General features: G+C 34.6%; 2 protein-coding genes across 2 annotated transcripts; both read right to left on the reverse strand.

The window, feature by feature from the left end:
• Nucleotides 1-3,291: 3,291 nt before the first annotated feature.
• LOC113741730 (ubiquitin carboxyl-terminal hydrolase 8-like) lies at nt 3,292-15,069 on the reverse strand. The gene is made up of 13 exons (XM_072075027.1): nt 14,449-15,069; nt 13,365-13,613; nt 12,537-12,672; nt 10,587-10,646; nt 10,412-10,507; nt 8,365-8,703; nt 7,851-7,991; nt 7,484-7,654; nt 6,617-6,874; nt 6,356-6,504; nt 5,112-5,666; nt 4,114-4,387; nt 3,292-3,853 (listed from the first exon to the last, which is right to left on the reverse strand). The coding sequence occupies exons 1-13, from the start codon at nt 14,604-14,606 to the stop codon at nt 3,731-3,733; spliced, it is 2,709 nt and encodes a 902-aa protein (XP_071931128.1). The 5' UTR covers nt 14,607-15,069; the 3' UTR covers nt 3,292-3,730.
• Nucleotides 15,070-17,468: 2,399 nt separating this feature from the next.
• On the reverse strand, nt 17,469-20,922 carry LOC113725955 (uncharacterized). Its single transcript, XM_027249419.2, has 3 exons — nt 20,577-20,922; nt 18,405-18,652; nt 17,469-18,144 (listed from the first exon to the last, which is right to left on the reverse strand). The coding sequence occupies exons 1-3, from the start codon at nt 20,803-20,805 to the stop codon at nt 17,800-17,802; spliced, it is 822 nt and encodes a 273-aa protein (XP_027105220.2). The 5' UTR covers nt 20,806-20,922; the 3' UTR covers nt 17,469-17,799.
• Nucleotides 20,923-26,442: the final 5,520 nt, after the last annotated feature.

The following is a 26,442-nucleotide window of genomic DNA, read 5'->3' on the forward strand; positions in this document are numbered from 1 at the left end:
TTGCTTAGAAAAAAAATAAAAATATAGACGTGACTTTACTTTTAAACACGGAAAGCGTGTTATTAGAGTGGTCTTTGTACAACTGCGAGAGTAACGGTAGAAAATAATTAATGGCGAAGTCAAATTAACACGATGTGACGTGTGTATGAATCGTCAATTTTCAAATAACATTTTTAAAAAATTTAATTAAATGAACAATCCGAATTAAGATGATTTGATCTAAACTGCAAACCTGATCCTGGAATTGCCATTGGCAACTGCAAAATCCCTCAACCATGGCCTAGGATTACTTTCTCATTGAATATTTAAAGAATTGCCTGTCCTTTTGTTTGTTGGGATGGGGCTGAGGTTGTAGAATCTGTAATGTCAAATCATGTTGTTGGGGTTTTGTGATATAGTGAAGTATGAGTTAGTGTAAAAGGTGCTGCTGCTAATACTTGCTTCACTTTACCTTTAAAATGTCTGGCTTAGTTGTCATATCACATGCAAGGCAAATCTGGCTGCACAAAGTTAGATGCCACCCACACAGCAAAGCACTTCAGATGAAAGGGAAATTGTAGGCCAGGGCTGCCAACTTCAACCTGTAGATATCCTTTAGATTTCCAAGCTACTTTTTCTTTTCTCAACTGGGAATTTGGAATAGATTTTTCATGGCTTAGAAAGGATCATGATATGGCATATCTTTTTGTTTTCTCTTTTTCTCATCTTACCAGTTACCACCCCCCCCCCCTTTTTTGTTAAATTTTTGGTTTCGTGTTTCTTATCTTTTTACACTGATGAAACTTGTGTGTATAAGGAAAAATCGAGTAAATGTTTATGTCTTTTTTAGGGTAAAAAGACAAAGCATTTTGCACTTCAAAATTCAAACTATTTCGTTTAGATAATAAAACAATTACATAGTAATTAGAGGCAATGCAAAACTCACTTCCAAATTCAAATCAAAGCTTCATGTTAGTAATTCTTTCTTTCTTGTTCATCTTTGCCCACAAAGCCAATCAAGCATGGTTGTGCACCTCCATCACCATGGTTTTTCCTGTTTTCTTGAGGAGGAGGTTGGGGTGGAGAAGAATGTAGTACATCATAGGTTGAAGTGGTCCTGCTACTGTACTGATTACAGAACTTGGGAGGGTCAGCTGCACATGTTATGCACACTGGGTAAGGATCAATGTGGTCCACTCCAGGCAAGAAGACTTCATTGCGATGGTGAGATTGATCTTATGATTCACTATAATTGCCTCAATTGAACAAACTCATGGTTTGTAGGGGATATTAATTGCAGAGAAAGCATGAACAAGCAAATATGAAAATATGAACTTGCGCAGTGTGTGTTAGAGCGGTTTGAAGTTGTGGTGTGGCTCATTAAAAAATAGTTCACCTAATAGAATTTTTAACAAAAACACAAGTGTTTGAGTATGTTGTTTGGATGCATACTTCACTTTTTGTATTGAAATTTTAAATGTATTTATCTCAGTATTGAGTTCATAATTAGAATAAAATAATTAAATTTTGTGTTTTATTTTTATTTTAAAAACACAAAATTTGAACTTTTACTAAAAGTATTTTTTTAACACCAAAAACTCTGTTACTAAATTTATAGGACAATATTCACCAAACATTTCAAAAGCACTTTTATCATCTGAAAGTATTGTTATAACAAAAATATAGCACTCCCAAAGGCCTCTTTTAGAAATATCTATGTATTAGTACTTTAAATACATTCAGTCGGTTTGATCAAAACTCGACTCAAATTTGGTTAACATTAAATTTGAGCCGAGCTCGAACTGATTTAGCGAGTTGCTCAGAGTTGAGCCGAGCATCTCTATACTTGGCTCGTTGGCTCATCGCACCAGCTCAAGTTTATATATTTTTATTTTTTCATTATTTGTTATGAAATTATATTTATGTCCTCAATACTTTTATTATCCATTAGAATGAAATATTTATTTTATCTATTTTTAAAAATATGATAATTATTTTTTATTTTATTTTTGAAATCAATTAGACTCGAACTCGAATCAATTAGGCAAAAAATTGACTCAAGTCGGCTCATTTGCAGTCTTTTACATACTATTAAGGTTTACAAAATGATAAACCTATTTGTAGAAGATTATTTGAGAAGTTTTTAATGGTATTTAATATAACACTTTTGTAATGGGATATATGTAAGATAAAATGTGATTAGAAAAGGACTTTAGATAATAGTAGGAAAAAAATTTTTAAAATAACCACATCCAAACAAGCCTAATTTTTTGCATGCTTCTAGCAGGGACTAACTCCACTTTGCACCTCTAAACTTGTACCACATTGTTACTTTACATTTTAAACTTCAATTTTGAAAATTTTTTCACCTTAAACTCTTAATTTTGGATACTTTGCATCCTAAACTCTCATATTTGTTCCATTTAAGTCCAATCAATAATTACATTCGCAAAATTAACAAGACAAAGAATGGTGAAAAATAATGATATGTAGTGTTTTATTTTAACTGCGATTCCTTAGCTTTTTTCGACTTTCTCACTTTCAATACATTATTATTAGTTTATATGGTCTCACTCACTAAAATTATTAATGCCAATGTATTGTTTTTTTTTCACTACGATACTTTGACATTTTTTGACCACTTTCGGCACATTTTTATTGTTTTGTTAGATCTTCTATGCTATTAATTTTGCTAAAATCGCCATTGATTAGATTTAAATAAGACAAATTTAAGAGTTTAGAGTGCAAAACGTCCAAGATTGAGAGTTTAGGGCGTAAAGCGTTCAAAATTGAAGTTTAGAGTACAAAGTGAAAGAAAAAATGATACAAGTTCAAGGGTGCAAAATGAAATTAATCCTTCCCGCATTGTGTTACAACGTGCAAATAAACAAATTAACCTACACCCTCTAAGCCTATCATTCATGCATGCATCCAGATTTAAAATATTTGGTAACAATTGGTTTCTATTATATCCTTCATTTTTTTCATTTTATGAAATTGAATCCATATTCTACTCGTGTATGTTGAACATGGGTGGTCAGGCCCCAATCTCTTACAGATTAGGATGAATTTCTCTGTTTCTATCACATTCCAGATCATTGAAACATCTTATGGAGAAGGGGATTCGAAGTAACACTAAATATATCAGAACAAAGAATAAAGTTTCTATAATTTTGAGGGTGTTTTGATCAAGAAACACAAAACAAGAAATAAAGTGCCAATTTAACAAGTTATGGGGGGCAAAGTTCAAACCCCCAAAAAATTCACGGGCGCAATTAATTCTAATAAGAAAGGGATAACTGAACACCGAAGTTAAGAAAGAGCAAAAACCAACTGATAAGCATATCAGACCAGAACACTGCAAATTTTAATTTGTATAATTTCCTCTACTACACATCAACTCATCAGTTGTCTAAAAAGTTCTACAAAAGTTACACTGTAGAAGATGCAGAAAGCAATTTTTCACATACTTCTTCCTGTTTCTGCTCTAAAAACAAAAGAAACAGATCTTCGTCTATCTCAGAAGACTATAGCTGTAAAAATAAGCTTCCTAGCTTATATCTCTCAGGTCAGTTGTCACTATGTAAATTGTCCTTGGTATTTCACTAAATCAAAGCCATTCTTTCTAGTCTATTCCTCAAGGCTACTAACTACAACTAAACAATGCCAAGGATGAAAGAATTCTACCCTTAAAAACAGGGACAAACCAATAAAATGATTCGTCAGGCTTCAATAGTTAGTTAACTGTCATCTAATTATTTTCATCTTCCACTCTTCTGTAGAAAAGAACATAAGCAGCTGAAGATTTAATCTTGTCCTCGTTGATAGGAAATACATGGCTGTCATCAAAGTCAAACCACCGACCGCCACCATGCTACATGAGAATAATGATGTTAGTATTATTGAGTTGCCGAGCGAAGAAAAGGCAGAGTAAATACTAAATATAGTATCCCAGGCACCATCATTGAGAGCACATATTTTAGCTCTATACATTCCAAAGTTGTACCAATCAGAAAACTCTCTTTTTAAATTCTCCAAACTTCCACTGGAACAACAAAGAGAAAATGGAAAAACAAGAAAACCCAAAGAGAGCACACCGAACTAAAAGTTATGTCAAAGTGAAGAGCCACTTACATGGACAAATGCAGTGTAATGACCGCCTCCCATGCTTCCATAGTGATTACTAATAGCATACAGCACATAGCGATTACAAGATTCCCCACTCTTGTAAGCGATATAAGCAGACAAATCAAGATCGCGGACAGGGAAGTCAACATATGTCTCCAATTTGTTTTTAAGAAACCGGCTGTATGAGAATCTTTTTAAATGTATGACTAGAACCTCAGGAAGTCGCCAAAGATCTAACTTCTTGCTGGCTTGGCAATGCTTCTTGCAGACAGGGCAGTACCTGATTCCGTGAATAATGTGCAGCACGTAAGATACTGTAGTATGGATAATTTTGCAAGAAAAAGGAGGAGTTTATGACATAGGCTGAAGATAAAGAAGAATAAGACCTATTGCATGAAGAAAGGTGAAATCTGATAACAAGCAATATGTCAATTGTTTATCCAAACAACATGCATCTAAATTGACTGCATTAAAAGGTAAAGGTAAGAAAGGAAACAAGGGGGAAATGTTTAACATGCAGGCAAGTAAAGTGCTTGTACCTTTGGAAAAATGGCTGGTTACAGGGGATTAACAAGCCAAGTCAAACAAATAAGGAACAAAGACTTCAGAAGCACCACAAATAGTGGAGGATTTATAAATGAGAAAATGACTTCTTTGAAACGAGAACAGCTATTTGGCTTTTGAAGTACAAGTACAACCGGGGGGGAGGGATGGGTTGGGTGGTTCGAAGGGAGTTAATTGAGAGTTCTTGAGTTCAAGCCGTCCCAATTACAAAAAAATAAAGTATAATTACAATCCAAAATAGTTTGTCATTGTAATTGTGTTCCACTTTCAATTGATCATGGCTTCCTAAAAATTGATATGTCCACTGTGGTAAGAAATCACACACCTCTTGTGTGTTACGCTTAGACAAAGCATTGACACAAAAATTAATTACCAATGGCCATGCAAGATGATAACAAGCACGGAAAAAATGTTTAGAAGATGATGCTTAGCACACTAACCACATATCTTCAGGTCCCAGAGGCTCCTCCTTCAGGAATGCTTCAAGGCATTTGTACAAAGAAACAGATTCCTGCGGTCTCTTCATTAAGTACCCTGACTTGAAAACTTCAGGTAATGAGCAATTCAGTTGTTGGCTGTACTCTTCAACCATCTTATCTGCCCAATGTACAATTACACTTAACAGTCCAGTCATAGCCTTAGCATTCACCGGCTCATCCATTGCTATTTGGGGACCTCTGACATTTCCCTGCTCATCTGCTAAGTAAAACTCAAAATCACAGTCAAACTGTGCTTCACCATCTAGTAGATCACCATTCTGAGTACATGTATTTGAATCAGGACTAAGTGCATCCTCAATTTCCTTAATTTCTTCACTTTCAGTATTTGTTGTCTCATTGCAATGGTTAACAGAATTTTCTTTTGGTATTGAGAAAGGAAGCAGTAATTTCATATAAAGATTCCTAACGTCAGATCCATTAGTAACTTTACTTCTTGCTACCAAAGGAATTCCAAATGCCTTCCAAACCATTGTTGGCTTCCCATAGACATATTGCCTGACAAAATAATAACTTTTACAAAGTTGGAATAGAGCACAAAAACAAGAAAGCAGAGATAAAGAAGTTATGTAGATACAATTTTCAATTAATCCTACATAGAAACTCATGGCTTATGGTTCCCAGAGAAACTTCAATTGCAATGGTCACTAGTTGTCAAGGCACACTCTATCTGTGTGCATAGAATAAAAATTATATTTATTTCTAAACAGTATATCATAGAAATTGATTTTAAGCTTCAAAAAAAGAATTTCTAGAGAATTTTACCAATAGAAAATATACATGAATATTTTTTGTTAAAAACCTAAAATTATGGGTAGTTACTAACATAATTTAAAATGCCTAATAAAACAAAGATATTTTTCTTTGATATGGTTGAACCATTTAACCCCTTAATGAAAGGATAAAATGGTAGTTCAAAAAAGATTAAAACAAGTAAACTGCAATGCATAAACCTCCTCAGGCTTTATATATAGTATAGATATAGATATCTCTAACTACTAAAAGTCTGTGCTCAGGATCAGATAACCTTTTCTTAAAAGTGATAGAAAAAGATAAAACAAAATGCCAAGTTATACTCTGGTGCATAGTCCAACTGCAGAACATTCACATAACTCTGCATGAATCGTCCACTCAAATGCAACAACATACAAAAAATTTTATTCAAATTCAGAAGCAACATAACTTACTCTTCCATCTGCTGGTGAGTAAAAACAACTAATGGTGCTTCATCAATTTCTTTTGTCATTTGATAAGCAATCAGTCGATCCTCATCTCTGATTAACGATAGTGAATTAGCTGACTCCTCTAGAAAACGTATGATGCGATTGTTGAATATCTGTACATAACTAAATTATCATTAGGAGATCAAGATGAAAGAAGAGCATTAACTGGATACGAATTATCAAATAGGAGAAATATTAATCTCAAAGAATTTTGCAGAACTATACCTCAGCCACCAATAGGCTTTCATGAGCACCTAAAGAACATGCATTGCTCAATGCCTGAATAAGATCCTCAAGTTTTCCAGTTTTGGGAACAGTGATAGTATATGTGGTTGGCTTTGGACTATCATCTGTTCTCATAACTGTTATTGTCATTGTCCGCATTGATGTTGATGGCAGAGGCAGTGACAAGTACATGAATGGGTCAAATGTAACAGAGACCTTTCTGCAAATAGGACACACTAAAGTGGACCTGTACTGACCCTGCAATGTCATAATTCATAAGCTTTAATCAACAAAGCTTAAGAATTTCTCACAGCCAATACAAGCAATGTACAATAGCCTATGAAGATTTTCACTTGTTTTAAGTCCAAAAGAGTACCAAAAGTCCAGGTAGATACAAGAAATATTCAATACCCATCCTTGAAATGAAAGAAAAATTGAGGAGCAGCAACAGAGATTAGATATATGTGTCCCATAAAGGATCACAATTGATCCAAGCAAACAGAATTTCTAAACATAAATTTGTACATTCCACCACCTTGACAAAGTTATTCTCAAATGACCTCCTCCGAATGTTGAGAACATAATACTTTTAGCATCCTAAGTCTGAGATATCATCATAATTAGGTTCACCGACCACTTTAAACTCCTCCAAAAGAGAAACACCAGTTCTGACCAATGCCCGAATAGTATGAACTACTGAACTGAGACAGCTCATACTAGCCTTATTTTATGTTGGCTTCATGACAGATGAAGAGTAGACAACTAACTATAACAAAGATTAAAAGACCACAATAAGCCAGTACCAAACACAAGGTAGCATATCATACAAAAAATGAGGCAGAGGAACCCTATGTGAAAAATACTAACTTGGCAGACATCAACAATGATAGAGTCATTGCGAGCCAAATGATTCCTCCAGTATTCATCAGCAACTTCTTCATCAGGCCTGTCATCTCCATCTTTAACCTCAGCATACGGTTTGCACTTCACTCGATTCAAATCTTCATGAAGTCCATCCAAAAGAAATGAAAGGAGTTCCTGTAGTCAATAAGAAGAGGTTTCCTCAAGAAAGCTCTTGACACAATAAATCTAAACGATGCCCTGTCTATCACATGTATCTTGTTACCAAATATGTCAAGAGAGAGAGAGAGAGAGAGGAAAAGGGAAGAAGTGGGAGAGAACATTAACAAGAGATGAAGATTAAAAGTGAAAGGACAAATATAAGTATACAAACTTGGGAGTCATGCTGATTAAAACCACTGAATTGAGGAGCAAAATGTGCAAGTTTTGATTTGAATATTCTCGGTGCCACTGGAGCTGCCCCAGGGGCCCACAATTTCTTCAATAAATCTCCAAATGCAGAGGCAATCTCACCCTGCCCAATAAAAACATTCTATAAAATTGAGTTCATGCTCGGTAGTAGTTGACAAGCAAGGCCAATACTGTAATGGAAAATCCAGCATGAAAGAAAATGCCAACTAGGGGGAAAAAAAAAGGAATTGCAAGAAGGTTAATGATGCTTGAGGCTCGCATCTTTTGAGGCCCATGAAGGGCTAGGTGCACATAGCCTTGCCTCTTCAAGCAGAGACGCTGTTCTGTGTATTAAAACTATGACCTTCCAGCCAAAGTACGACAATATCATAATTGACACCAATGCTCAAAAAAGCAAAGTTTACTGATGCCATGAGAAATAAGTGAATATGTACAAAGTTAGTGATGGCATGAGAAAGTCAAGAACAATAACATACATTCATGCCCAATGGGTTATCGTGATTTATTTCACTCCTGAAATCTCCAAGGAAGTAATCAACCATCTTTGGAGTGTGAGCTAGGCACTGGATGGCACTATTCATGAAACATGTATTGCCTAGGTTTTGCAACCCTGTTAAGCCCAAAGTACCAACTTCACATGAGCTGCCAACTGACATATTAGAGTTGCTCTGCAAGTGATTAGACGACAAATTTCCTGTACAACCATTCGTCATAAGTGAACCACCATTAGAATGTTGCATTGTCATATCATCTCGTTTCACTCCTCGATTTCTAACAGGATCAGATAACCCATAAACTTGCAACTCCAGTAGCATCTGTACAGGAAAATTAGATGAGGAAATGTACGAAAACCACAGTCAAACAGAGAGAGAGAGAGAGAGAGCACTAAGTAATAGTAATTTAGAAATATAACTACATAAAAAACTGTATCCATTAAAACCAACTAAAAGTTGAGAAACGGTGATCAACGAGCAAGTACCAATGCCTAAACTAGAGCTCAACAACCTATGACAGTTCTCCTAACATATAAAATACGTTGATTAGATCCACCAAGCATAATAAAGTTGCAATCACAAAATAGGCAAAAAAAAAGTAACTACAAGAAAGTAACTTTTAGTAATTGAGGAGATTCAGTACATAGGATACTAGGCTGATCCTTTCTCAAGTTAAAAGAAGTAATTCAGATGACCAAGCCTTAAGTTGCTAGAGTCAGTTCTTCCTTATATTTTCCATTTATGAATTTAATCCTTCCACAGATTACTCCAAAAAAAAATGCATATCACTACATTCACTAACACTTGAAACTTTCCTCAGATCCATTGTGATCCAGAAAAAAGAGAAGTGTGGTCGGCTTACAAGTATATAGCTAATACAATATTAGGTATCTTTCCTCAGTCTATGGTATATACGGTAACTTTATAAACAAAAAAATCATCCATGCAACCCCAAATCACCACCGTACGTGCAACATTATAATGCCCATTACTTATACGAAAAAAAAATTAACTTGAACTTCTGTTCAGATGACTAGGATGACCAAATAACCTGATGCACTGATACGCAGCAAATGTTCTTAGACAGGAGTAACTTTCTCCACATCCCTTGTAATATAGCGCAAATTAGAACAAGTTCCTTTTATTCGCTTTCTATCAGTGACTTAAAGGATATCCCCTTTTCCATTCTTTAGGATTCACAGATCAGTTCCTAAAACGTAACTAACATGTCCCTCAAAATTTGCATATTAGACAAACCTCATTAATACTCTGAAATAAAAGAACTTGTAAACGACACCAAAACAAGGAAAAATATGCCTTCTAACGACATCCATCTCAATTGAAAAAAAAAAAGCACTGGAAAAGAAATTCCAGGCTTATCTGCTGCATCAGTTAAGCTTTGATAAGAAACAGCACATTAACACAGCATGTCTTCAGCGTGGCAGTGGCATCAGTAATGCAGAGAATAAGAAAAATGCTTAAAAAGTGAATACAACAAAGATGTCTGCAAAGGATGCTTCCTGAGAATATCGCTATTCAACTCATTATTACTGCTTATTGAGAGAAGGATTGCTACCAAAAAACTAAAATGCAAAGCTTAGATTTCCTGGTGCTTAATATTTTAGGCAACTTAATAGCTAGACAATGCCATCCCCTCTGTTCTCTGCTGCGAGTTGCTATAGCTTAAGCTAAAAGCTCTTTTGAGCTGCTAAGATCTGATTTTGACTTCTGCTTTTAGCTTTGTATAAGATGAATAAGTTGATTACAAGAATTAGACTTCAAAGTACTTTGAAACACTCTGGCCTTTTGAATTTTTGAAACAACCCTTGGAATCTTTGAGAAGCTTTTCAAAAATCACTTTCTTGAAGCAGCTTCAAAAACAGAAGCAAAGGAGAAAAGACCCAATTATGAGGTTCATTAGTCAAAACAGTAGTATAACTGAGTCAGGTTTGGAATTTCCTAGTTTGGGGTGGTATGAAAATGCAAAGAAGTGTAAAACAAGGCCATAAAATATCCAGGAGTTACGCACATCTTGCTCTGACTGTCGCTGACTGTCCTTTAGCATCTTAATCTTCTCGCTCAAGAAAAAAATAAGCATCTCGCCAGAAAAGTCCCAAATCCTTAACTGCACCAAAGAAGACATGTCAAATCCCACAAGAAGCAACTACATTCAGCATAAAACTAAATTCCACCATAATGCTCACTAGCTCAGTCTCAACAGAGAAAATCTTGCAGGCCCTCCTAAAGCACTCCAAAGTATTTTCCTGAAAGCAAAATAAGAAAGTAGAATAAAACATATGAAATTTAGAACAATTACATTTAAATAAGAAAAATCTTAAAATAAATGGAACTAGAAAACTTTATAAAAGGATTTTCTCTCTCTATCTCTCTCCCTGACACATGCAGACCACAGATATACATCATCTCTAAACCTTATGCAGATAAGACAGACCACTGTTCATTACCCCATAACAAACATCTCATTCAAAACTGAAGCTCTAGCTTATCTCCACAACTACAGTGCAATGACAAGCTAATAGCTGGGAACAAAATATGCATACTAGCGAGCCAAGTTTAAAATTTTCATAAAAATGTTGAGGAAACAACATATAATTTTGTTAACAAAAACTTTTCAGTTTCATAAGGGAAAATAAAACAGTTTCTTAAATCTTGGTTGGCTTCATAGGAAGTTCTCAAAAGACAAAACAAACCTTCATTGCAGTCTCAGTTTAAGAAATTTCAAGGTATCATAAGTGGAGATAAGTGCTCTCTGCTACAATTTCTATTTTTCCCATCCTCTCCTCTCTTTCTTTTATATATGGTCTCATAACAGGGGTCCAAACCCACTTTGCTATTCACTCTTCTTCAGTCTCTCCATAATTCCAAACTATTTAACAATTCAGACATCTCTTTGCGGAGCCTAGTCAACCTTGTTTGAAACTTCTAAGATGATCCAACACAGTAGAAAGAAGGTCAACTATATCTGGATTCGAGTGTCATCAGAAGAAGAAGTTCAAAGAAAAGGATCAATCTGTTAAACTCTTAGAAACCCACTTAGTCACTTTCTTATCTTAATTTAATTTACAACCTATATCTGCTTGTCATGATTATACATGCAAATGTTTCTACATTCATCCACAAGACCAAACTGTAAATCAAGGACCATCACAAGAATATAGCAATGACCTTTCTGTTTAGTAAAGAATTTCCTTCACTAAATACACATTCTGGCATGCCTTGTTTATTAGTCTATGAAACACAGATAGGGATAAAAACTCATGCACAAGACTGTGGCAATAAGTCACTGTGACTTAGTCTTGCATGGTAAATCCAAGGCACATTAAACACTAAAGAAAGCACTGTTCTTTTAATTTCTCAAAGATTACTTGTAACTGATAATGTAAGACTGTTTTGAAAATACACGCAAGCCTTCAATCCCAGCTCAATTCTCTAAGAAATGCAGAGAGAGAGAGAGAAGAGGGGGAGGGGGGGGGACAAGCAGCCAACAGCCAACCCTGAAACCACCCTTGTGATAGCAATTAAGTGCCAGCAGACCACTAACAGTCGATGTGGCAACTGGTTATCATTATTTAACCTACAATTCTACATTAACTGTTGCCCATATTTACTATCATTCATTAAGCATTAAGCATAAATTAAGCAGTTTGAACCACCAAACAAGACATGAATGACAACTAACATTTCAGGTGGTAGCATAACAACAATGTAATCGAGAACAATTTCCTTGTTTGGCACATCAATGAAGAGAATGTACCAGCTAGGAAATTAGACAACCTACAACATGCTTAGCTTTCTTATATGGTAAAACTTTCAACTCTAACTGACCAACTCTCCAACCGTACATTATCATGAGACGCAATATTTTATGACTCAATTTGATATGTGAACAAAAATACATTGCATACACCATCAAGCCCATTTGCTTTATTGAGGGAAAACCAAAGATTCCCCAAATCTCTAGTTTTATTAAAACTTTTACCAGTGCAACAACTAGTAAAACACAAAGCACAAGCTGGCCACTCATGGTTGAATAACAAAGACAAAATATAGCACCATGGATGTGGTAACACTCTTCAAATCCACAAGTCACTGAACAACATCCATAATATGAAACTAGCAAATCAGCTACTAACCTTTTTACTTATCTTGACGCCAAATGAGTCAGCCTCACGCAGAACAACTAGCCTGAGCTGTAAAGGATACACATCTGACATATCTTCTTCAGCAGAACTTTTGCCGTCCTTTGATGCAATTTTAGAGTCACTGTGCCTGGATTGAGACAAAACAATCAACACATAAGAGACTGAAAACTGCATGGTATTCAAACATGTACAAAATTGAGAACCAACACAAATATCTGGTAAGCACAATCTCAAGGTAAATGCTTATTCTTTAAATAAAAGATTCTCATTCACAGCGCATAAGGAATACCACACGAACTAAATTTGACATATTACATTCAAAAGGCCATGAAAACAAAGATGGAACTCAACAAAAAGTTTTAAGAATTAAGTAGTAAGAGTAACCAAACTTCATTACAAGTTGGGGATCTGTCATATAATCTAAGTGTCCCAAAAAAGTAAGGCAGAAGAGGATAAGTAAAGCTAGTCAGAACATTATGATTAACGCAGTTGATGCATGACATGAAGCAAAAGTTTCAGCTTGGCAACATCAGATATATCCCTCAAGCAGTATGCCAAAATCTAAGAAACGGTTCAATGGCCACAGGCATGTTAAAGAACTCGAGTAAGCAGAATCATCCATCACTCTCTTAGCTCACCACTAACATAGAATGATGTAAACAATGGTGGGCTCAGCCAACAATTAACGATGTTATATTTGCTTTCGTTTCACAAGTGTATGCCAAGGTATGCAAACTGTGCCTCAGCCCCCAACATGTTGGAAAACAATTGGAGAGTTAAAAGAACATAAAGTAAGACTAACATAGAAACAATACCAACCATTTGAGTGCCTGAAGCCACATTTCACTGGAGACCAAAGCATAATCACGACCTGATACCCCAACTTCATCATTCCCACGATTATGTGACAATGAATGATCCTCTTTTCTCAGGTTAAATGAAAGATCAGAACTGAAAAAATTGTTGAATAGCTTCATTGGCCCTCCATATGATGGCATAGGCGATGCAGTGTACAAGATTCCCTTCTTTTCATTCGACAATGAAGAGTCACGCGTTTCCTTCCACCACCTATAACATGCAACCACACTCAATCACTTAAACACAGAACCAGAACATGAAAGCATTACTACCACTAACTACCTAACAATATAGACACACATATAGAGCAGTTCAACCCCAAAATAGTACTTTAATACCTCATTGGTTCTAGGGTTTGCAAACTCAGTCAATCACTCACCACTGATTAGGATTTACAAACTAAGCCAATTACTCACCATCTACAGTCACAATTCTTTTTTTCCTTTCCCTTTCCTGATGGGAAGAAACACCCTAACCTAACAAATGCTAAACTAACCAGCCACAAATAAACAGACAAACAAAAAAATCAAAAAAAGTGGTAAAAGAAATTTTTGTGCTTTGCTTGTTGATTTGCTGCCAGCATCTGCCCCCACATTCTATTATAGATAACAAAATGTTTGAATGCGTAAAAGAGCACGAAACCTCCCACATTACCTTTAATAATCCAAAACTCCAATCAATCAACAACATTAAAAAAAATTTCAAAACCAAATCAAGTCAAATACACCAGAAAGTAAAGCACCCTTTTTCTGATTTAGTATTAGAATTCAACACGCCCCAAAGTTCCTGATCAAATCCTCCCAAGTTGCTAGGTTTGATTTTTTTCCATTTCCTAGGATAAACCTCTCATTCTTCACCTCAATTCCACCAAGACTACATTGCCAATCAAGCATTAAACAGAAACCCACGTCACATAAACGTTTCTCACCTATTTTCTATAAAAGGTTCCTCTCAAACAACAAAAATCAAACAAGAGACTCAAGAATTGATCCAAAGGATGGGGACATCTAATTAAAATAGAGCAGTGGGTGAGCGTGCGAAATACCTGAGGGGGACTAAATAAACTCGCTGGTCACCATGTCCAGAAATGGATTGTTCTTCTAGCTGTTCATGCGGCTCTTGATTTTGCTGCTGTTGTTGAGAATGCGAAGAACAATCCAAGGATTCATCGGAGCTATTAATGATACTACTACTACTCTCCATTCTGCTTTCTGGTTAAAGAAAGAGGAAAAAAATCCAATGCGTCTATCTGGTATGTAATCAATCAATGTATGGATTGATGAAAGAGAGAGCAAAACACGGGGTCAGAAATGGCGGATGGGATTTGCAGGCAAAATGGCCATCGTTCTTGTTTTTTTCCCCCTTCACTTCAGACGAATAGACAAAAAGAGAGAGAAGGGCGGATTTGCAGAGAAACAAGTGGAGCTTTTTTCTGTGAAGAGGACTCAAAAGGATGGTAGCAGTAATTAGTAGTAATTAGTAAAAGCATAAAAATATTAGTGACTATAGACGGCATAGTAATGCAACTAACTCAGCAGTATTTCCTCCCTATAATCATGTTTATCACTAATAGGCTTTATATATAGTGCCAAATTCGAGAGTATCAAAAATTAATCAGCACTTATTTACGCATCACGTGAACAACTCACCGAGGATTGTGCTCTTAGAAAGTACTAATTTTGCACATTTTGATACTCAGTGTCAAGAACACACAAAGTATTGTTTGCCTGGCAGGCAACCTTAGGTGAAGAGAAATACCCAACAATTGCAAGGTGTAATCATATGAGACCATTCATAACTCTAGGAGTTTTCCATTTTGAAAGGTTTGCATGGTGTAGATGACAAATGGAGGAAAAGAATTACTTCATTAATACTTTATTACTCCATGGTGTAGATGAAAAGAATAGGACTGGTAAGAAAAAGAATTACTTCATTAATACTATGAAGAAAGAAAACCTATATTCAGGATATGGAAAGGAATTTCAGAGTTCATTCTACTACATTTTTTGATTGGTTCCACCCGATGAAAATTATATGCAATTTAGAGGATTTTTGATAAATTTTAACTTTTTTATTGTTGAATATTACATCCCTATCTACGCAACGGATCTTTTGTCTCATACTCTGTGCCGCTCTCTGTCCCATTTTTTATTATATTGCTATTTCTCCTACATAAACATCACGTTTTAGTTCTTTTTTGTTTTTTCAAGATCCAATAACTATTAATTGAGTAATACACAAACTTTAACAAACTCAAAAAACTAAAATGCATAAAAAATGAGATTTTTTATGAATTTTCTGCTGTATTTTTTAATTTTCTATTATATATTGCTTTTTTTAAGCTACTGTATTTATATTTTACTCAATTAATAGTTATTGGATCTTAAGAAAATAAAAAAAAACTAAAACGTGATATTTACGTAGGAGAAATAACAATATAATAAAAAGTGTGACAAAGAGTGGCACAGAATATGGGACAGAAGATTCGTTGCGCCCTACTAAGTATTAACGCGTATAGATAGGGGCATAAGATAAAAACACCTCTTTTTTTATTTATTCATTTTGAGCCTAGTATCCAAAAATGGGGATAGGCACAAGGTAAGTTACAGCTCTTTTGAGAAAGAAAAATATGCTTTCTAATCAAGGAAATGAATCATTAACCAGGAGGTGAAATACAGCTTTTTGGAGAAAGAAAAAAAAAATACTTTCTAATCAAGGAATTGAATCATTAGTAGACAATTGAAAGCGAAGTTATCCATCTATATGATTGTGTAAATTACTCAACTGTAGACTAGAAAACTTCCCAACTAGGTTTGGCATCTCATCTTATTATGGAATAAAATCTACCTTAGTCCTTCGTAGTGTATATTATATATTATACGTATGTCTCTTTACGTATGTGTGTGCATATATATACACACAAATAATTTTTGTGTATTTTATATATTTTTCTTATTACTTGTATTTAACATTTTCTTATCAGAATGAAATCTATCTTTCTTGTCTATAGTGTGTATTATACATAAGTCTATTTATGTGTTCCTATATCGCACATCCACACATCTCATCTTGTTATAGAATAAAATCTACCTGACTCCTTTGTAATGTATATTACACAGACGTCTATTTATGTGTGTGTGTATATATATACACACATCCACACATAAAACAATGTCTATGTATTTTACATGGCGTATTTGGTTGAAAAAACGTATCTTTCTTATCAATTGTATTTAACTTTTTCTGTAGTGTATAACAGCTTTTTACTCTTTCAAGTGGGAAAATAAAACGGTCTGAAAAAAGCATGCAACATTTTAAGGGTAATTCAGTGCTAGGGTTGTGTCGATATAATACTCCAATTTTTAAAATAAAATTATTTTATCCATTTTAAAACTACTTTTTTTATCCATTATTTTTTTCTCTCTTACTTTTTATGGAAATACTGGATGCTAGCTAGAGCAAGCAAGAAGCTAGTAAAGGATGTCATTCATGTTTTTATAATGCTCTGCTGCCCCAATAATGTGAGAGTGCAGGACAATAAAAAAAATTTGTTTAGTGCAAATATATATATATATATATATATATATATATATATTTATTTATTTATTTATGAAGTCCCAGAACAATCTAAATATGGATCCTCAATATCCTCATTGCGCTATTAATCTATTTATGTTACTTTGACCTTACATTTTTTCTTCCTTTTTGTTTCCAAGAGAGGAACATCACATAATAAGTTGAATTTTATTTAATGTTATTGTCTATGCAAACATTCAAAAACATTACTTGATCCTGCACCATGATGATGCTTTTCCATTTTGGAGAGCATAACCAATTAAAAAGGACTTTTAGTGAGTTGAATTGTTTAATCGTTATATAATCAATATTATAATCAAGATTTGCAGTTCCATTTTTTCTCTTTTTGTTTTTGGCTGAAATTTTGGCAAGTTTTCTTGATTTGGCTGTATCAAAGTATAACCTCAATCCTAATTAGGAAGCATCATATTCATAAACATTACTCACATTAGTACTTATATTCTGGTTAGGAAACTCCATCAAAGAATATGTCAAATACTAGCATTTTATAGAGCAAGAGTGGTTAGTGTATTGGGAAATGGTCTCACAAGCATCAAAAATTAACATTTGGCCTTGATACAAATAGTTAGAAACCACACAATTAGAGAAATAGATGGCTAAATGATAAGGCCGCATCAGCTTTGCACTCTCTTCTCTATGTTGGGAAATGGTCTCACAAGCATGAAAAATTAACACTTGGCCTTGATACAAATGGCTGGAAACCACACAACTAGAGAAATAGATGACCAGATGACAAGGCAACATCAGCTTTGCACTTACATCTCTATCCACTGATTCAGAAATCATGAGCTGCTACACTTCAATAATAACGTGAACCAGTATCATATAGCCGGCCACCAGGGTACTGACCTCTATGCTCAAAATCATCGTTCCTGCCACTACCAAGAAATCGTGCACGCTCTCTATGAGAATCATAATTATCAGCATTGTAAAGTCGCTGTGGATCTCTAGCTGGAGGAGTCCCCGTACTGTACCCTTGAGGATCACCATGGCCACTGCTAGGATAGTGGTCCATTGAAGCCTGCTGGTATTGTTGTTGTCTGGAATGAGATTCTCGTCGAAGAAACTCATCTCTCCGACTGGCATGTTGAGCTCGAAGTGCAACAAGCTGTTCTTGATATTGTGCATTGATCATATTTATTCTCTGGAAACAACGGATACAGCTTGTTTTGGTCAGAAAAAAGATTGGCTAAGCAAAGGGAAAGAAGCCATGGGAACATAGCAACAATGCATGGATTTCATTTCTGGAAGTGGATTCAATATGCTCGTGCTTTCAAATGTCAAATATGAAAATAAGATAAAAATTAAACTTCAGTGGCTAATGACTTTTTAGATCAAAAAGCAAAGGAGATCTTTTAATTTAACAAATACAGGGTGTAAGGATACACTTTAAGTTGAACTAACCTCCCGATGCCTAGCAATTTCCGCGTCCTCCGCATCAATTTGCTCCTTGCTCAGTTTCATGAGATCATCGAGGAATTTCTCCTCAAGTCCTTCAAAAGTCTGCGTCATGAAATTCTCTTCATACCCCATATTCATATCTTCTCCGCGAGGTTGAGACCTTGAATCATGGCTGCCTTGCCTCTCCGGTGCCATCCTTGGCTCTGGCCTTTGGGCTTGGTAGTAAGACCTAGGTGCTTCGTTCCCTTGACCTGTAAAAGAAATTCATATCAGATCCAAGCACAGAAGGGCACATAAATTTTGTCATCCCACTAGTAGAATGAAGCAAATGTATAGGTAAGTCTGCAAAACATAAGAAGTTGGTTGCACAAAGATCCTGGAAGGTTCCAGTTCAACTTTGACTCTTTAAAGATAAAAACATGCCTTTTCCCAACTGAAGAAATACACTTTAGTTTCGTGAACTCTCAACAAAGGTCAAATAGAAAAGTAAAGATTACGGCCAATGTGGAACAAACATCTCATTATATGTAAACATGCATGCCTTTTGAACAGAACATGATCAGCAACTTAACGTTTCCTATTGGTTGAAAAAAAAAATCATGCCAAAACCCAATCCAATCTGCACATACTTAACTGCTGCATTTATTTGTCGACAACAGTAATGCACTTAGGGTAGAAACAATCGAGCTACCTTCTAGCTAGTCCTTCCTATTAACCTTTTAAACATTTTGAATCAATCAATCGTCACTTTGTTCAGAAAGAAGGATTTAGCATTGGTTAACTCAATAGCAGGCAATGCTTGATAACATGTGACTGTGGAGCTCTATTGCACGAGAGAGAGAGAGAGAGGGTTGCATGAAAACTGCCAAAATATGATACAACACGCATACGAGATCTTTCTAATTCAAGCATTACCAATTTATCCTTGCATAGTAGTTTCACTGACTAAAACTGAGGAACCTTTATCAATAAGACATTTCAATAATTCAATGCCTAGTTGCTATAAACTTTCAGAGCGATCTTTGGTAATGCATGTTTGACTCTTTATATAATGAATTAAGTCGCCCACAGAGATGCATCCCCAATCAAAATATCAATAAGGTTCGAAAAAAATGGAAAGCATAATCTTGCACATAATTGAACAGCCCCAGATTCGTTCATACAAGCCAATAAAATAGCAAATTTATGCTCCCAATTATGGAAATATATATCTCCAGAACAATTTTCCTTTCAGGGGCACAGAAAACTATTGTACTGCAGAAAAGGCCCCCTTTACCAAGTTAAATTTTGAAACACAGTTCAAATTGACAAAGACCACTAATCATCCCATCCCAAGATCTTAAAGGTACAGACTTTGTCAGGGAGCAGCAATTCCTGAAAGATTTGCTGTTTCCCAACAGTCACACCTATGCTAGTTTGTGTCACCATACACTTTGAAACATCTAGATGGCTAGATTACAAAGCCATCTGAAAAGACTACCTTGTCAAAGACTGTCTAAAACACAGATACTAAACACTTCATATTATCTATAATCTGTTTTAATTCGATTCTTAATCTAGAAGTGGAACCCGAACATACCAGCATTTGAATAAAAGGGACAAAACCAACATTCAATACCAAAACCTATCTCAACCAGTTCCAGGGCATTAAATCAAAACAAGTGGTTATCAGTACTTACTAAACGGATATCTCGGTTGCAAAATGAGATGGCATCATAGATTTTACACCGCTAAAGAAACATATAAACTAATTTTCGCATGAACTTAGCACCATATGCAGTCTTTAAACCAACTAAAGGATACAATTCAGAATTACTCCTCACTAATGCAGGTAAAACTAATGCCCCTAGATCACAAAGGACAATAACCTTCCAATGCCACAATGCTTTAACAGCATCATTTCGACGTTTTCCACTAACACACAAATTTTTATCGAAAGCTGAAACATTTATTAACGAACGCTATCAGGTCAATTACAAAATTAAAAGTACAGAAGATACACAAAGCCCAGAAAGAAATCACAGCCAGCGAGTGCAGCATAAATCTTACCTGAATCAATAGCCAATTCATCCAAATGAGTCAAAAAAAAAATTGAAACCCACGTCAGAAAAAGCATAAAGAATAAATGGGACAACTAATTGAAAAAAAAAAATTAAGCTAAAAATGGAATCTTGCCTTCATTGTGGAACATGTGGGGTGACATAGGGTTGGATAGTCTGGCCCCATCTCTTTCCAATCTCCATTGATTGTGATTACTACTATGACGCTCAGACTTGCTGCTCTGCTGCTGATGATGATGCATGTGAGGCGGTGGCGCCATTCCCGCAGCTGCATAGGCAGCTGATGAATCACCACCGCCGTAGTTGTGCCCCCCTCCTCCTCCTCCTCCGCCTGGCCTCCTCATAGGTGTTTTTTTTTTAATTATTATTTAATATTTATAGTGTGTGTTGTATGTGAGAAAATCAACAAGAAATGGTTTTTTTGATTTCTTGTCTCTTTTAAACAGCCACACTAGAGCAGGCCAGTCCCAAAGGGTTTGGTTGGAATTTTAATCTCACGATAAAATCGTAGATAAAATTAGAAGGAAAAAAAAAAAATCTCCCCCTTTACCCAAAAGATAGTTCTATTTCCATAACTACCCAAGTGTTTTTTTTTTCACTATTTTTCGCTTTTTTTTTAACAAATAACAAAAATTACTTGGGTGGTATTTCGTTTTTCCTTGTTGGAATATAAAAAGCTTAGACTTTTCCTTTTCTTAATTTTCTTTTCTTTTTGTTTAATAAATTCCAACATACTGATAGAATTTAGTGTTGTTTTGAAAAGTGTATGAAGAAACATATGGAATAGGCATATGTGTATAAAAAATAGTAATAGGCATTTCTTTTTTCTTTTTTTTTTTTGTTATAAATGGAAAAAGAGCTGCAAAATAGCAACGATTTAAAATATAATTGTGTTGATAATGTTGTGATAACTACCTTATTTCAGCACTATACAATAAATAAGTCGTCTTTTAACTCCAATTTAGCTATTAGCTAACTATGGCTAAATTTTTTATTTTGGTAAAAAATTAGAAAAGAAGAAAGTAAGAGTTATTATAAACTTGTGAAGTTATTGTATATGGAATCATTTAAAAAAAAATTATTCTAAACTTATTGAAATAAAAAAAAAAGTGAGAAATTAATGGTAATGATTGGCTCCACCCTTTGCATTAGACAATTGATCATGCACATAAATTTCAAATTTATGCTCCCCAAATACGTTCTTTCACATTTCTATAACGTATTTTACCTATTAAACATTATTATTTGACCAAAAAAATTATTGTCGGGTGTGAAAATATCATAACTTTGAATTTTATACAAATTAAATTGCTACCACCTTTGTTTTACCATATAATCTTGGAAATTGCTAAACAAGTTAATGCGTGCTAATTATATATTTTTAATAAAACTACAATAACCTTGGGTTTTATGGTTATTATGGCTCCCCCCCGGCTGATAATTTTCAAATCTACATTGACATAATGACATCTCTTAGTTTAATTAGTAATATAGTACATTATTTTGTGGAGGTCTTGGTTCCTCCATTTTGAGCATTTTCATAAGTGTGATATATTATGAATTCAATAGCATGACTGAATTACGTACATGTGCAACTCCTGAAGACATATACTATAGAGTGTCAATTGTTTTGTCCTTGTTGTTTATGTTATACATACATACATATATATATATATATACATACATACATATATACATACATATATATGTATATATATAAATGACAAGATTACAAGATTTTGTACTTTTGTGTTATGTGCAGTTCCATGTATTTAATTTGGTTGAAAGGTATAAATCATTAGTAATTTAATAAATGAGTATTTTGCAATTTCACGTTTTACCTCCTAGATAAAATGTCATGGTTGCTAACTATTCCATCCCTTCATCTTCCCTCTTACTGTAAACTTAAAAAAAAAAAAAAAAAAAATTACCCAAGAAAAAAGAGGCCTTTGGCTCTCTCTCCCCATGGAATTTTATTTTATTTTTCCCCACGATTAACTTGTGAGATTTTTCTTAGGATTTGCCATCCCAATGCACTAATACGTCAAATAACAATAGTGCAAGATTTATGCCAATTTAAAAATATATGTGATGCCACTTGCGTGTAGTTAGACAAGGGATTCAATGCCCCAGTTGGGATCCTCTGCATCACTACTAGTACTCGATGCCAAATTCAGTACCAATCCCACTTATCATATGGTGGTAGAAGAAATTTAAATAATTAGTACATGATAAATTAAATAAATAGAATACTTGACATAAATATAGAAGTGATACTGAATTATCACTGAAAAAATGACATTGAAGATCCCGCGTGTTCAATGCCCTGGAAACATTTGGTTGGTGCACAGCATATGCAGCACTGTGTAGCAGTGGCGGATCTTGGTTTAATTAGGCACACAATTGGTTAAAAATTTCTCATTTTAAGCCGTCAAAAACTGTCGAGGACATCTTTACAATTGCATGGAAATCCATTATCCTTGTTGTCATTTGAGTCGTTTCAACATGAGAAATTTCAAAGTCAACATAGTCATGTTTTGTGTAGATGGGTTGGTACGGTCACGCTTGTACCATACACCTAAAAAGGTATTCGGTGTGTCACGCACACCCGCTCCCACGTGAATGATCCAGCGGCAGCGTCTCTCATTAGTGAATCTTGAGGTCACAAGTTCGAGTCTCCGCTCCGTTGGATTCCTTCGCGCACTTAACGTGTTCGGGCCGGGTTAAGGCGCCGGGCTCCGCGCACTTAACGTGTTTGGGTCGGGTTGAGGCGCCGAACCCGAATCGTAGAGAATTAGTCAGGCCCCGTAAGAATTGATCCGGACACTCCTCAATAAAAAAAAAAAAAAAAAAGTATCATGCACACCCGTAATGTATCACGTGACATGTCGCATAGTGTATTAATACTAATTATTTATTGCTTGATAATGTTGATAGACCATTCCTTGTTTGGTAGACATCGAAGTGACCAACCACATTGCTTGGTGATTTTGATTGGTATTCATGCGTTAGCTAATCTTTTTTTTTTTTTTTTCCCCATAGGCGCTACCTTGCAGTGCAATAAGGCATAGCCCTGTTGTGTTAACGGCAGGTCATAGATTGGCGATCTAGAATGGAAGTAACAACCCCTTTATCAAACCTAAGATCTCTAGATTTAAGGAGATTCACGTTGTCATTTCACATACGCAGGATGAATTGAGCTTTCATCTTACTGTGTAGGCTAGGTCAAGCTAGCCGAGCTGAGGTTAAATGCAAAATGAGCTCACCTGCAAAATCAGAAATGTCTGGCGTTAAGTCCATGCTTGAGTCAAGAGTTATATTAGATGGATTGAGACAAATACCTCTCAAGTGGGCAAAGGACTCATATCTATAGTAAAAGAGTTTGGAAACGCAATGATAAGATCTATTGATAGTCTGATTTCATAAAATAAAACATGACGACATTATTGTCAATGATAGGGCTCAACAATAAGGCGATTGATTGTCACATCAATCATATCTATCACTAGTGATTCAAGGTTTGTTGATAACCCCGGAGAAGAAAGCTACGCCGAAATGAATTCTTATAAAGTCCGAACCGGCCGAGGTATCTTCTAGACTAGAGCGGCCGAGGTATCCACACATATCAATCCTGCTTGATCACCAAAGTCGTCAGACTCAAATTCTTGTGAGACATGCATCGCTCGTGTTTTTGATTGAATTGAAATCTTTAAGCAACATAAAATTTTGAGGGTGAGAAAATTTTTTCCATTTTGTATTTAGTTGGTGAAGTTAGCTTACAGTTTTTCTAGAACAATTTTGTTTAGGTTTTCTTTCAAAAATTAAATTAAAAGAAGGCCTCACCAATAACATTGACATCGTCACAAACATAAACACAAAATTCTTATCTATGGATTAAACATACTTTTTATTCTTTGTTAATGAATATTGTTCTATCCAAAATGATTGATCTTTTTGGTCTTATAGTTTTGCAGGCAATATAGATATCATAAAATTTAGATTTAACCATGAAAGAAAATAGTTGTATATATATATATTTTTAATCATATTCTTGGGGTCCTCACTATTACATGATCATAACTTAGCTCAGTATCAACTTAGCCCAGTATCAGTTGAATCACTTTTTCGAAGCTCGATATGGCCTAGTGTTGCTTTTGTCTTGAATGTCAGCCCGGGCTTATAAGTCTGTCTTTTGGGCTGTATGCAGTACGACTCACAATTTTTTGAAGGCTGTCCAGTTACACTCACGAGTGTTAAAAATATTTATCTATCTTTTGGACTGTCACATGATCTTCAAAATTGTAGAATTTTGCCAGTTAATTGTTGGTTTCATGAACAATTAACAAATATTTAATTTCAAACTTTTGAAAATTGCAAAATAAAACAAAAAAAAAAAGCAACCAAATTATCAATCAGAAATGTCAAACTACCTGGAGCTATATTTGAAGGTTAAGTGCTTTTTTTTTTTTCCTTTAAATTTTTCGGGTAGTAAAGAGGTGGCATTTAAGAAGTAAAAAGGAAGAAAAGGATTTGAATTTGGGATCTCTACGTTTTGATATCTCAACCTTAGCGACTAAACTAAGGCCTCCTCGACAAAGATTACGTGCTTGATGACACACAAAATGATTATATATATACACGAGTGCTTTTGCCATTGTGATATTTGGAATAGTCTAAGAAATTATAAGATCTGTAAAGGAGTTGAAAAGCATACTGAACCGATTAGAAAATACATCTCGAGGGAGATCCATGGTATATATTTAACAAGCTAGACGGATATTTGTAAAAATTACAAATTTTATCGAAGTTCAGCTTAATTTACCTTTTTTTAGATCACTCTGAATAGAAAACCGCCTCGATTTGGTAATTTTAGAATCTTACATGTCTTAAGAAACCAATTTAAGTTCAAGAAAAAAATAATCACTCTGGTTTATAACAAGGATTAATCTGATATACACTGTTATTATATACATTATCATCGTTGAATATATAACAAATATGCAAAATTTGAATTTGAATTCCAAATTTTAATAATGTATCATGCACTCAATCGCAATAGTATATATAATGTCAATATATATAAGATTATTTCTCTGAACAATCATGATAATAAAGTACTGCTTTATGCTTTCTAGTATGCATTTTTATTACCTTGACCATAAGATTCAATGGCCTAATTTTTAACTCAATTGACGTCTTTTTGATGCCGAGAAGGACTTGTTAATCAGATAGTTGGTTGAAACAATCTCACCACATTCAATTCAAATCTAGCTTTAACTTGACAAAGTACCAAGTATAGAATTTAATTTACACCACTAATCCTAGTTGTTTGAGCATGGGTAAATATATAATACCATATAGTGATATCATAATTAATCATTTTTAAGAAAGATATGAAGGGGATTAGAGAATGTAGAATTAAATTGAAATATATATCCTATCAGCCGTGTTCACTTGCAATCTATAACTCATTCGTGCGTCTAACTTAATATATAATTATTATTGTCATGCAATATAATACAAATATAATTACTATTGCATGTAAACTAGGCTCGTAGGCTCAGAAAGTGGATCTAGAACTCGTATACATCTTTCGAAATACATTTAAGTTATGTAAAATTGATTACCAAAGATTTGTTTGGCATCACACTAAAGATTTGTAAGCTTGAAAACATGTTTTGTTTTCTTAGAAAAAAAAAAAAGAATTGTTCAACGAGATAGAGCAATTGAAACAATTCCTTATTTATGCAATCTAACAAGTTCAAATGGTATATATATTTATGATGTTAAAATCGGATAGTTCATTATTATTTGTTTTTGGGTCTATCTAATGAGTGATCTATGGGGGCATTCGTTAAGATATACTTTAGATATCATATTTTTTAAAATGTAAAATTAATTAAAAAAAGTAAATAAATACAAGAGATGGTAAGTAAGATTAAATAAGAAAAGTACATAAATGCAAGAGAGGATAATAATAT

The sequence above is a fragment of the Coffea arabica genome, chromosome 1c, assembly GCF_036785885.1.
Source record: "Coffea arabica cultivar ET-39 chromosome 1c, Coffea Arabica ET-39 HiFi, whole genome shotgun sequence".
In the NCBI taxonomy this organism is placed as follows: Eukaryota; Viridiplantae; Streptophyta; class Magnoliopsida; order Gentianales; family Rubiaceae; genus Coffea; species Coffea arabica.

Coding starts and splice junctions, on each gene's coding strand:
- LOC113741730 (XM_072075027.1), bottom strand. CDS start 14,606: ATGGAGAGTAGTAGTAGTATCATTAATAGCTCCGATGAATCCTTGGAT. Junction 13,614..14,448: donor GTTTATTTAGTCCCCCTCAG/GTATTTCGCACG, acceptor TGCATGTTATAG/GTGGTGGAAGGAAACGCGTG. Junction 5,667..6,355: donor ACTCACCAGCAGATGGAAGA/GTAAGTTATGTT, acceptor TTATTTTGTCAG/GCAATATGTCTATGGGAAGC.
- LOC113725955 (XM_027249419.2), bottom strand. CDS start 20,805: ATGAGGAGGCCAGGCGGAGGAGGAGGAGGAGGGGGGCACAACTACGGC. Junction 18,653..20,576: donor CCACATGTTCCACAATGAAG/GCAAGATTCCAT, acceptor TTTCTTTTACAG/GTCAAGGGAACGAAGCACCT. Junction 18,145..18,404: donor AAATTGCTAGGCATCGGGAG/GTTAGTTCAACT, acceptor CGTTGTTTCCAG/AGAATAAATATGATCAATGC.